Below are 12,865 nucleotides of genomic sequence, written 5' to 3'. Positions count from 1 at the left end.
GTCTCTCATTCCGCCGGTACCATGTGTCTTCCGGCCGGCCGGCTTCTTGGCGGTCTTGATGGATTGTCTGGCGGTTAGGAGGCGGCGGCGGCGGGCGGCGATGGTTCGGAGCTCCGGGACGCCAAAAAGTTCGGTGTTTCCCGAATCTCAGCGTTTTCCACTGAGGTAGGAGGCGCGTTGATCCTCGGAGGAACCGGGGGGGATTAGAAGAGCGTCGGAACGCGGTTCCTCAGGCACTTGTGTTGAAGTTGGTGGGTCCAGATGGGGTAGGGTGGGGATAGGGATAGGGTTGGGGTAGGGTAGGGTTAGGGTTTGGGTTAGGATTAGAGTTGGGGTAGGGTTAACTTTAGGGTTGGGGTTAGGGTTAGGGTAGGGTTAGGGTTAGGGTAGGGTTAGTTTAGGTTCACCAGCAGTTTGAGTCTCTCGTGTGGAAGTAAACCGTCGTGTTTCGCCCTACCGTCGTCGGAGGGGATTTACTGGGACACAAATCAGCAGAACAAGTATTGTCGGTAGTTCAGGTTCCGGTAGAACCAGGTCAGGTTGTGGTAGAACCAGGTCAGGTTCCGGTAGAACCAGGTCTAGAAGGTGAGGTCACTATGGCGTGGGTTCACAGGAGAATGAGCAAGGCTGTAGGGGACAAAGAGTCCAGGGTTCCTTACGACAGGTAGAATCTGACGACCAGAAACAGACGTGAGAAACAAAACCAACACAGACTCTTAAAGAAGGACATGAAACAAGAGGGACCGGCGACCAGTCGAAGGCTTATCTGATTAAAAAAAAGGTTTTGAAGTGCCTCACGGCCGAGACCTGAGCCGGTGGGACGAGTCCCGCCGGACCCAGCGAGACGGACGGCAGAGTCCTGACGTGGTGTGTGTCCTACGATGTCCCAGGAGAAGATAGACGGTCTATAATTAACTCCGGCAGACTTGAGCCAGGGGAGACGAGGCCTAATGCCTCGGCTGGGATTTGTGGAACTCCGTTACACAATCAGATAAACGTCCCGCAGTCAGAGGACTTCTAATGGAGACGTAAGCCTCGGTGGTCCAACGGGACGGAGACGACCTGCAGCTCTTCCGTCCCTCGGCTGCATTCAACTGTTCATTGCATAAGACAACGTGTATATAGAATAATGTTTCATTCTTTGATGGCGTCTTTCTTCTCAGAAGTCTTTGTCTTCTGGGCGTTAAAGGACAATATGTCTCCGTCCTCACCAGCAGAGCTTCACATTTACTTGGTGAAACACGACGTTCCTCCAAACCGTCTGGAAATATACACGAATATATGGGTTTTCTATGGAGTTCTACACGTATAAACACAGTCTGAAAATATGATCGTATATTTTCCCAGCTTTTAATGTGAATTGACCAACGTTTGTATTTTTCTCGTCACAAATAGATGAAAGTACATTTTTCTGTTTTTCTTTTGATCTTTTGAATCGTAAACATAATGAAATACAGACAGAAGTTTCCCTTTTATTGTGTTGCTATAATTGTGAAAAGTGAAGGAAATCCTCAACACTTCCAGTGTTTGTGTTAAAATATATAAGAAATTACGGTTTTGTTTGGCATCATGTTTGTATGGATTTTACATGTTTGGGCCTTAAAATGTTCAGAAATTGCATATTGTATTCAAATAAGCTTAAATATTTTTATTTTAATATGGATCATTTTAGTTTACAAATATTGAGAATCTAAAATACAATTTATAACAAATATTAGAAATATTAATAAGATCAGAGGTTTTGTGGTAACGATCAGAATGATGTTTCATATAAAGCCTGAAAACTCATTAGTTCATATGTTGTGCTTATATTTACTAAACTATAGTTAGTTAAGGTTCAATATAGTTTAGTTTCAACTAAACTATATTGAACCAGTCAAAAAAGGGAATTGGGAAATATAACGAGCTTTTTAAGCCCTTATATTTTCAGTCATTAATAAATATGATCATATCTGAACATCAACAAACCTGAAGAAGAGAAGTGACAGAGTTAATGATCAAAGTGAATGAGAAGAGAAGTGACAGAGTTAATGATCAAAGTGAATGAGAAGAGAAGTGACAGAGTTAATGATCAAAGTGAATGAGAAGAGAAGTGACAGAGTTAATGATCAAAGTGAATGAGAAGAGAAGTGACAGAGTTAATGATCAAAGTGAATGAGAAGAGAAGTGACAGAGTTAATAATCAAAGTGAATGAGAAGAGAAGTGACAGAGTTAATGATCAAAATGAATGAGAAGAGAAGTGACAGAGTTAATAATCAAAGTGAATGAGAAGAGAAGTGACAGAGTTAATGATCAAAATGAATGAGAAGAGAAGTGACAGAGTTAATAATCAAAGTGAGTGAGAAGAGAAGTGACAGAGTTAATGATCAAAGTGAATGAGAAGAGAAGTGACAGAGTTAATGATCAAAATGAATGAGAAGAGAAGTGACAGAGTTAATAATCAAAGTGAGTGAGAAGAGAAGTGACAGAGTTAATGATCAAAGTGAATGAGAAGAGAAGTGACAGAGTTAATGATCAAAATGAATGAGAAGAGAAGTGACAGAGTTAATAATCAAAGTGAGTGAGAAGAGAAGTGACAGAGTTAATGATCAAAGTGAATGAGAAGAGAAGTGACAGAGTTAATGATCAAAATGAATGAGAAGAGAAGTGACAGAGTTAATAATCAAAGTGAGTGAGAAGAGAAGTGACAGAGTTAATGATCAAAGTGACCCTCCCCCCGACCCGGCGCCCCCTGGTGGCCCCCTGGTGGCCGGCCACCAGGGGGCCGGCCAGTCAACACTTTGAACTCCTGACGGCATAAAGGACGTATAATTGCGTTTCGACTGAACTTGAAGTGGTAGCTTTGTGAGTTCTCGAGGTAGAAGTTGGGTTCCGGCCGAATCGTTTCCAAAGCGTCAGGTCGGCGCAGCTTTAAGTCGGTCCTGTCCTGTAATCTGATTACGGCCCGTCGAGCAGAGAGTCATCAAAGTGTCAGGTCAAGCTTTGTGTCGGGCTTTCAGATTTAGCTGAAACATAAACGTGGTGAGACTGAAGCTCCTGAACGCCTCATGAGGAACTTCTGAGGTTTTCTCATCATGAGGTTTGAACCTGCAGTTTCTCCTGAACGCTTCAGCGAAACCATCTTTTCTTTTACATTCTGATGTAAAAGCAGAACCTTCTGATTCCACACGTACGTAAAGGAAATGTTGGAACATTCTGAATATATTTATTGCAGTATTGTTAAAATGTTACTGTGTTCCTATATGAAGTAATACTTCATTACTGTGTGTAACAGTGGATGTTTCCTCTGTGCAGCCATGGAGCCCACCAGAGCCTCGGGACCCTGAACACATCCGGGTGAGCTTGGTGGGTCTGGGCCGCCTCCCCCAGAGAACCTCCACCACCTCCACCTCCACCTCCTCCACCACCTCCATCACCTCCACCTCCACCATCATCTCACTGAACTTGCCAGACTTCAAACTCTCCAGCACCGGGCCCCCATCAGACCCCCAGCTGACCCCCCCAGTCCCCAGGAGAACCCCCATCGGACGCGCAGCCCCCAGCTGAACCCCCCCAGCCCCCATCAGACCCCCAGCTGACCCCCCCAGTCCCCAGGAGAACCCCCATCGGACGCCGCGCCCCCAGCTGAACCCCCCCAGCCCCCAGGAGAACCCCCATCGGACGCCGCGCCCCCAGCTGACCCCCCCCAGCCCCCATCAGACCCCCAGCTGAACCCCCCCAGCCCCCAGGAGAACCCCCATCGGACGCCCAGCCCCCAGCTGACCCCCCCCAGTCCCCAGGAGAACCCCCCCCCCAACCGAACAGAACCATGACAGACAGGGTGAACTTCAGCACCCCCAAAGTCGCCCCCCGGCCCGCCGCCGGCCCGGTGCTCCCCCCGGAGCCCATCGACATAATCCGCATGAAGGCGCGGTCCCGGCGGGTCCGGCTCAACGTGGGGGGGCTGACCCACGAGGTCCTGTGGAGGACCCTGGACCGGCTGCCCCGGACCCGGCTGGGCCGCCTGCGGGACTGCAACACCCACGAGTCGCTGCTGGAGCTGTGCGACGACTACGGCCTGGCGGAGAACGAGTACTTCTTCGACCGCCACCCGGTGGCGTTCTCCTCCATCCTCAACTTCTACCGCACCGGCAAGCTGCACATGATGGAGGAGATGTGCGCCCTGTCCTTCGGCCAGGAGCTGGACTACTGGGGCATCGACGAGATCTACCTGGAGTCCTGCTGCCAGGCGCGCTACCACCAGAAGAAGGAGCAGATGAACGAGGAGCTGCGGCGGGAGGCCGACACGCTGCGGGAGAACGAGGGCGAGGAGGAGCACGGGTGCTGCCCCGACAAGAGGCAGAAGCTCTGGGACCTTCTGGAGAAACCCAGCTCCTCGGTGGCGGCCAAGGTGAGGAGCAGCCTCACACGCTGGGACGTACGGGTGCCGAACCCTACCCTCAGGACCCTACCCTCAACACTAACCCTACCCTCAGGACCCTACCCTCAACACTAACCCTAACAGCCTCACACGCTGGGACGTACGGGTGCCAAACCCTACCCTCAGGACCCTACCCTCAACACTAACCCTAACAGCCTCACACGCTGGGACGTACGGGTGCCGAACCCTACCCTCAGGACCCTACCCTCAACACTAACCCTACCCTCAGGACCCTACCCTCAACACTAACCCTACCCTCCAGGCCCTACCCTCAACACTAACCCTACCCTCCAGACCCTACCCTCAACACTAACCCTACCCTCAGGACCCTACCCTCAACACTAACCCTACCCTCAGGACCCTACCCTCAACACTAACCCTACCCTCAGGACCCTACCCTCAACACTAACCCTACCCTCAGGACCCTACCCTCAACACTAACCCTACCCTCAGGACCCTACCCTCAACACTAACCCTACCCTCCAGGCCCTACCCTCAACACTAACCCTACCCTCCAGACCCTACCCTCAACACTAACCCTACCCTCAGGACCCTACCCTCAACACTAACCCTACCCTCAGGACCCTACCCTCAACACTAACCCTACCCTCAGGACCCTACCCTCAACACTAACCCTACCCTCAGGACCCTACCCTCAACATTAACCCTACCCTCAGGACCCTACCCTCAACACTAACCCTACCCTCAGGACCCTACCCTCAACACTAACCCTACCCTCAGGACCCTACCCTCAACACTAACCCTACCCTCAGGACCCTACCCTCAACACTAACCCTAACAGCCTCACACGCTGGGACGTACGGGTGCCGAACCCTACCCTCAGGACCCTACCCTCAACACTAACCCTACCCTCAGGACCCTACCCTCAACACTAACCCTACCCTCAGGACCCTACCCTCAACACTAACCCTACCCTCCAGGCCCTACCCTCAACACTAACCCTACCCTCAGGACCCTACCCTCAACACTAACCCTACCCTCAGGACCCTACCCTCAACACTAACCCTACCCTCAGGACCCTACCCTCAACACTAACCCTACCCTCAGGACCCTACCCTCAACACTAACCCTAACAGCCTCACACGCTGGGACGTACGGGTGCCGAACCCTACCCTCAGGACCCTACCCTCAACACTAACCCTACCCTCAGGACCCTACCCTCAACACTAACCCTACCCTCAGGACCCTACCCTCAACACTAACCCTACCCTCCAGGCCCTACCCTCAACACTAACCCTACCCTCAGGACCCTACCCTCAACACTAACCCTACCCTCAGGACCCTACCCTCAACACTAACCCTACTCTCAGGACCCTACCCTCAACACTAACCCTACCCTCAGGACCCTACCCTCAACACTAACCCTACCCTCAGGACCCTACCCTCAACACTAACCCTACCCTCAGGACCCTACCCTCAACACTAACCCTACCCTCAGGACCCTACCCTCAACATTAACCCTACCCTCAGGACCCTACCCTCAACACTAACCCTACCCTCAGGACCCTACCCTCAACACTAACCCTACCCTCAGGACCCTACCCTCAACACTAACCCTACCCTCAGGACCCTACCCTCAACACTAACCCTAACAGCCTCACACGCTGGGACGTACGGGTGCCGAACCCTACCCTCAGGACCCTACCCTCAACACTAACCCTACCCTCAGGACCCTACCCTCAACACTAACCCTACCCTCAGGACCCTACCCTCAACACTAACCCTACCCTCCAGGCCCTACCCTCAACACTAACCCTACCCTCAGGACCCTACCCTCAACACTAACCCTACCCTCAGGACCCTACCCTCAACACTAACCCTACCCTCAGGACCCTACCCTCAACACTAACCCTACCCTCAGGACCCTACCCTCAACACTAACCCTAACAGCCTCACACGCTGGGACGTACGGGTGCCGAACCCTACCCTCAGGACCCTACCCTCAACACTAACCCTACCCTCAGGACCCTACCCTCAACACTAACCCTACCCTCAGGACCCTACCCTCAACACTAACCCTACCCTCCAGGCCCTACCCTCAACACTAACCCTACCCTCAGGACCCTACCCTCAACACTAACCCTACCCTCAGGACCCTACCCTCAACACTAACCCTACTCTCAGGACCCTACCCTCAACACTAACCCTACCCTCAGGACCCTACCCTCAACACTAACCCTACCCTCAGGACCCTACCCTCAACACTAACCCTACCCTCAGGACCCTACCCTCAACACTAACCCTACCCTCAGGACCCTACCCTCAACACTAACCCTACTCTCAGGACCCTACCCTCAACACTAACCCTACCCTCAGGACCCTACCCTCAACACTAACCCTACCCTCAGGACCCTACCCTCAACACTAACCCTACCCTCAGGACCCTACCCTCAACACTAACCCTACTCTCAGGACCCTACCCTCAACACTAACCCTAACCCTAACAGCCTTACACACTGGGATTATGAGTCCTGAACCCTACCCTCCAGACCCTACCCCAGTTCTTCTGTGGCTGGAAATGTGAGAACATCCTCACACACTTTTTTAAAGCTTGTTTATTATATTGAATTTTAATTGGACCATCTAGCTCTAACTCTCTAACTCAAACTCTAACTCTAACTCTAACTCTAACTCTCTAACTCTAACTCTAACTCTAACTCTCTAACTCTCTAACTCTAACTCTAACTCTAACTCTCTAACTCTAACTCTAACTCTAACTCTAACTCTAACTCTAACTCTAACTTTAACTCCAACTCCAACTCCAACTCCAACTCTAACTCTCGAACTCTAACTCTAACTCTAACTCTAACTCCAACTCTAACTCTCTAACTCTAACTCTAACTCTAACTCTAGCTCTAACTCTAACTCTCTAACTCTAACTCTCTAACTCTAACTCTCTAACTCTAACTCTAACTCTAACTCTAACTCTCTAACTCTAACTCTCGAACTCTAACTCTAACTCTAACTCTAACTCTCTAACTCTAACTCTCGAACTCTAACTCTCTAACTCTAACTCTAACTCTCTAACTCTAGCTCTAACTCTCTAACTCTAACTCTAACTCTAACTCTAACTCCAGCTCTAACTCTAACTCTCTAACTCTAACTCTCGAACTCTAGCTCTAACTCTCTAACTCTAACTCTAACTCTAACTCTCTAACTCTAACTCTAACTCTCTAACTCTAGCTCTAACTCTCTAACTCTAACTCTAACTCTAACTCTAACTCTCTAACTCTAACTCTCGAACTCTAACTCTCTAACTATAACTCTAACTCTCTAACTCTAGCTCTAACTCTCTAACTCTAACTCTAACTCTCTATCTCTAACTCTCTAACTCTAACTCTAACTAACTCTCTAACTCTAACCCTCTAACTCTAACTCTAGCTCTAACTCTAACTTCAACTCTCTAACTCTATCTCTAACTCCAACTCTAACTAACTCTCTAACTCTAACTCTAACTCTAACTAACTCTCTAACTCCAACTCTCTAACTCCAACTTTAACTCTAACTAGCTCTCTAGCTCTAACTCTAACTCTAACTCTAACTCACTGAAAAGCGCTATATAAATAATGTTTACTTACTTACTTTACCTACTTATTCTTCAGTATTAGTAAGACGCTGCACAAAGTATGTGTGTGTGTGTGTGTGCGTGTGTGTGTGTGTGTGTGTGTGTGTGTGTGTGTGTGTGTGTGTGTGTGTGTGTGTGTGTGTGTGTGTGCTACCAGATGAGTGGTGAGGGTTCGTCTTCTCACTGTAGTGTGTGAGGCTTGAGGAGTGTGTGTATCAGGTGTGTGCAGTGTTGCATGCTGGGATGTGGCGGCCATCTTGAGAGGGTCAGAGCGGTGACCCTGGCAGGGATTAGTGAGTGAAGCAGCTCCTGGGATTGGAGGATTTCTTCTTCAGAAAACAACAAATGTGCATCAAGTTTCCCTTTTATGTGACTTCAAAGTGGTAAAACTTTATCCGAACAAACTGTGACACATTTCAAATCAGGTGTTTGTTCCGTTTGCGGAAAAATACACTTATAAAGGCGATGAGTTATTTGACAACAGAATAAATGAGTTGTGAGACGAGAGGAAACCGGAGTTTCAGTGTAAAAGTGCCGATTGTCCCGAGGTGTGGAGGCAGGAACCATGACTGTCCACACTTCATAGCCAACATGAAAACAGACACATCAAAGGACAGACACGTAGTCTAATGATTTGATATGAATTTCTGTACCTGGAACAGATAAAACCAGCAGATTCAACTTGTTGAGATTCGAGTTCTGATTGCAGAAAGAATAAAAACACCTTTAGAATTGTTCTTTCATTTTACTTTCATAATGAAGTTCAAAGGACAAACGTGGCTTCATGAGTTTGACTGAATCAGTGAAAACTGAACGTTTCAGCTCCGTCAGTGATTTTCTGCTCCTCAGCTCGTTTATTGCTGCAGAGAAGTGACGGAGCTCGGGTGGAGCAGGAAGTGTAATCCTGTCAGGAGGGATCAAGTCCTGCCGTCTGTTCACACCCCGCTGCTGCAGCACAAAGCTGCTCCACCCTGCTGCTCCTCCACCCTGCTGCTGCACCCTGCTGCTCCACCCTGCTTCTCCTCCACCTTGCTCCTCCGCCCTGCTCCTCCACCCATTGTAAAACAAAGTGATGTAGATTCATTGAGCAGGAAACTTGAGGAGAATCTCGCCACTGAAACGTTCCTCTGAACCGACAACCTTATTTTGAAAGGCAAATTTCAGACTTCCTGTTGGATTCCGGTCTCCAGAGGCCTGCAGGGTTCAGGTCTCGATGAGACCAACAGTTTCATTCCCTGAAGCCTTCAATCAGGATGTTTCAGGGTTTCAGGGTTTCAGAGAGGTTGAGGGTGAGGGTGGGGGTGAGGGTGGGGGTGGGGGTGGGGGTGGGGGTGGGGGTGGGGGTGAGGTTGAGGGTGAGGTTGAGGGTGAGGAGGAGGGTGGAGGTGAGGGTGAGGTTGAGGGTGGAGGGGAGGTGAGGGTGAGGAGGAGGGTGGAGGTGAGGTTGAGGGTGAGGGTGGAGGGGAGGTGAGGGTGGGGGTGAGGGTGGAGGTGAGGTTGAGGTTGAGGGTTAGAGGCTCTGGAAACCGGATCAGACCAACGTGTCTCTTCAGTCTGGATGTTCACGTGTCAGTGCCGTTCAGCGTCAGACCCTGGAGACCCTGGAGACCCTGGAGACCCTGGAGACCCTGGAGACCCTGGAGACCCTGGAAACCCTGGAGACCCTGGAGACCCTGGAGACCCTGGAGACCCTGGAGTGGCTCTGTTCCTCCAGCTGATCCGTTTCCTGCAGCTGGAATCTTCTAGAATCCAGACGGACGTGATTCTTATGATAATCTGGAGCTTGTTGCTCTGCGAGTCTGTCCTCTGTCCTCTGTCCTCTGACATCTGTCCTCTGTCTCTGACCTCTGTCTCTGTCCTCTGTCCTCTGTCTCTGTCCTCTGACCTCTGTCCTCTGTCTCTGACCTCTGATCTCTGTCCTCTGTCCTCTGTCATCTTTCCCTGTCCTCTGTCTCTGTCCTCTGACCTCTGACCTCTGTCTCTGACCTCCGTCCTCTGTCCGACTGGAACTGGACAGTCTCCTCCTCTGGGTCTGGTTCTGCAGGTTCTCCTCCTCTGGGTCTGGTTCTGCAGGTTCTCCTCCTCTGGGTCTGGTTCTGCGGGTTCTCCTCTGGGTCGGGTTCTGCAGGTTCTCCTCCTCTGGGTCTGGTTCTGCAGGTTCTCCTCCTCTGAGTCTGGTTCTGCAGGTTCTCCTCCTCTGGGTCTGGTTCTGCAGGTTCTCCTCTGGGTCTGGTTCTGCAGGTTCTCCTCCTCTGGGTCTGGTTCTGCAGGTTCTCCTCCTCTGGGTCTGGTTCTGCAGGTTCTCCTCCTCTGGGTCTGGTTCTGCAGGTTCTCCTCCTCTGGGTCTGGTTCAAAAAACAATCAATCAATTTAAGGAGGAAAAAAGAAAAAAAGAACAACAAAAAAGGAAAAGAGGGAAACATTAAGAGGAGGACGTCCAACGGTCAGAGCTTCAGTTTCAGACGGTCAGAGTTTCAGTTTCAGACGGTCAGAGTTTCAGTTTCAGACGTTCAGAGTTTCAGACGGTCAGAGTTTCAGACGGTCAGAGCTTCAGTTTCAGACGGTCAGAGTTTCAGTTTCAGACGTTCAGAGTTTCAGACGGTCAGAGTTTCAGACGGTCAGAGTTTCAGACGGTCAGAGTTTCAGTTTCAGACGTTCAGAGTTTCAGACGTTCAGAGTTTCAGTTTCAGATGTTCAGAGTTTCAGTTTCAGACGTTCAGAGTTTCAGACGGTCAGAGTTTCAGTTTCAGACGTTCAGAGTTTCAGTTTCAGACGTTCAGAGTTTCAGACGGTCAGAGTTTCAGACGGTCAGAGTTTCAGTTTCAGACGTTCAGAGTTTCAGACGTTCAGAGTTTCAGTTTCAGATGTTCAGAGTTTCAGTTTCAGACGTTCAGAGTTTCAGACGGTCAGAGTTTCAGTTTCAGACGTTCAGAGTTTCAGTTTCAGACGTTCAGAGTTTCAGACGGTCAGAGTTTCAGACGGTCAGAGTTTCAGTTTCAGACGTTCAGAGTTTCAGACGTTCAGAGTTTCAGTTTCAGATGTTCAGAGTTTCAGTTTCAGACGTTCAGAGTTTCAGTTTCAGACGTTCAGAGTTTCAGACGGTCAGAGTTTCAGTTTCAGACGTTCAGAGTTTCAGTTTCAGACGTTCAGAGTTTCAGACGGTCAGAGTTTCAGACGGTCAGAGTTTCAGTTTCAGACGTTCAGAGTTTCAGACGTTCAGAGTTTCAGTTTCAGATGTTCAGAGTTTCAGTTTCAGACGTTCAGAGTTTCAGACGGTCAGAGTTTCAGACGTTCAGAGTTTCAGTTTCAGACGTTCAGAGTTTCAGACGTTCAGAGTTTCAGTTTCAGACGGTCAGAGTTTCAGTTTCAGACGGTCAGAGTTTCAGTTTCAGACGTTCAGAGTTTCAGACGTTCAGAGTTTCAGTTTCAGACGTTCAGAGTTTCAGACGGTCAGAGTTTCAGTTTCAGACGTTCAGAGTTTCAGACGTTCAGAGTTTCAGTTTCAGACGGTCAGAGTTTCAGTTTCAGACGGTCAGAGTTTCAGTTTCAGACGGTCAGAGTTTCAGTTTCAGACGTTCAGAGTTTCAGACGTTCAGAGTTTCAGTTTCAGACGGTCAGAGTTTCAGTTTCAGACGTTCAGAGTTTCAGTTTCAGACGGTCAGAGTTTCAGACGGTCAGAGTTTCAGACGTTCAGAGTTTCAGTTTCAGACGTTCAGAGTTTCAGACGTTCAGAGTTTCAGTTTCAGACGTTCAGAGTTTCAGACGTTCAGAGTTTCAGTTTCAGACGTTCAGAGTTTCAGACGTTCAGAGTTTCAGTTTCAGACGTTCAGAGTTTCAGACGGTCAGAGTTTCAGTTTCAGACGTTCAGAGTTTCAGACGTTCAGAGTTTCAGTTTCAGACGTTCAGAGTTTCAGTTTCAGACGGTCAGAGTTTCAGTTTCAGACGGTCAGAGTTTCAGTTTCAGACGTTCAGAGTTTCAGACGGTCAGAGTTTCAGTTTCAGACGTTCAGAGTTTCAGTTTCAGACGGTCAGAGTTTCAGACGGTCAGAGTTTCACTTTCAGACGTTCAGAGTTTCAGTTTCAGACGGTCAGAGTTTCAGTTTCAGACGGTCAGAGTTTCAGTTTCAGACGGTCAGAGTTTCAGTTTCAGGCGGTCAGAGTTTCAGACGTTCAGAGTTTCATACGGTCAGAGTTTCAGACGGTCAGAGTTTCAGTTTCAGGCGGTCAGAGTTTCAGACGTTCAGAGTTTCAGACGGTCAGAGTTTCAGACGGTCAGAGTTTCAGTTTCAGACGTTCAGAGTTTCAGACGTTCAGAGTTTCAGTTTCAGACGTTCAGAGTTTCAGTTTCAGACGTTCAGAGTTTCAGACGGTCAGAGTTTCAGTTTCAGACGTTCAGAGTTTCAGACGTTCAGAGTTTCAGTTTCAGACGGTCAGAGTTTCAGTTTCAGACGGTCAGAGTTTCAGTTTCAGACGGTCAGAGTTTCAGTTTCAGACGTTCAGAGTTTCAGACGGTCAGAGTTTCAGTTTCAGACGTTCAGAGTTTCAGTTTCAGACGGTCAGAGTTTCAGACGGTCAGAGTTTCAGTTTCAGACGTTCAGAGTTTCAGTTTCAGACGGTCAGAGTTTCAGTTTCAGACGGTCAGAGTTTCAGTTTCAGACGGTCAGAGTTTCAGTTTCAGACGTTCAGAGTTTCAGACGTTCAGAGTTTCAGACGGTCAGAGTTTCAGACGGTCAGAGTTTCAGTTTCAGGCGGTCAGAGTTTCAGACGGTCAGAGTTTCAGACGGTTAGAGTTTCAGTTTCAGACGGTCAGAGTTTCAGACGGTCAGAGTTTCAGTTTCAGGCGGTCAGAGTTTCAGAC

At 49.2% G+C, this 12,865-nt stretch overlaps 1 protein-coding gene across 1 annotated transcript in view; it reads left to right on the top strand.

The window, feature by feature from the left end:
* Nucleotides 1–3,809: 3,809 nt before the first annotated feature.
* The window catches only part of LOC308148146 (potassium voltage-gated channel subfamily B member 2-like), a gene marked incomplete at both ends in the record, with an annotated part of 22,844 nt that continues 13,788 nt past the window's right edge, over nucleotides 3,810–12,865 (top strand). Inside the window, one exon of the mRNA XM_080521582.1 lies at nucleotides 3,810–4,391. Within this exon, the coding sequence (XP_080377708.1) occupies nucleotides 3,810–4,391 (582 nt within the window). The remainder of the gene's footprint in view (nucleotides 4,392–12,865) is intronic.

The sequence above is a fragment of the Blennius ocellaris genome, assembly GCF_963422515.1.
Source record: "Blennius ocellaris genome assembly, contig: SCAFFOLD_113, whole genome shotgun sequence".
NCBI lineage: Eukaryota > Metazoa > Chordata > Actinopteri > Blenniiformes > Blenniidae > Blennius > Blennius ocellaris.
This window is presented reverse-complemented; position numbering and strand designations above follow the sequence as displayed.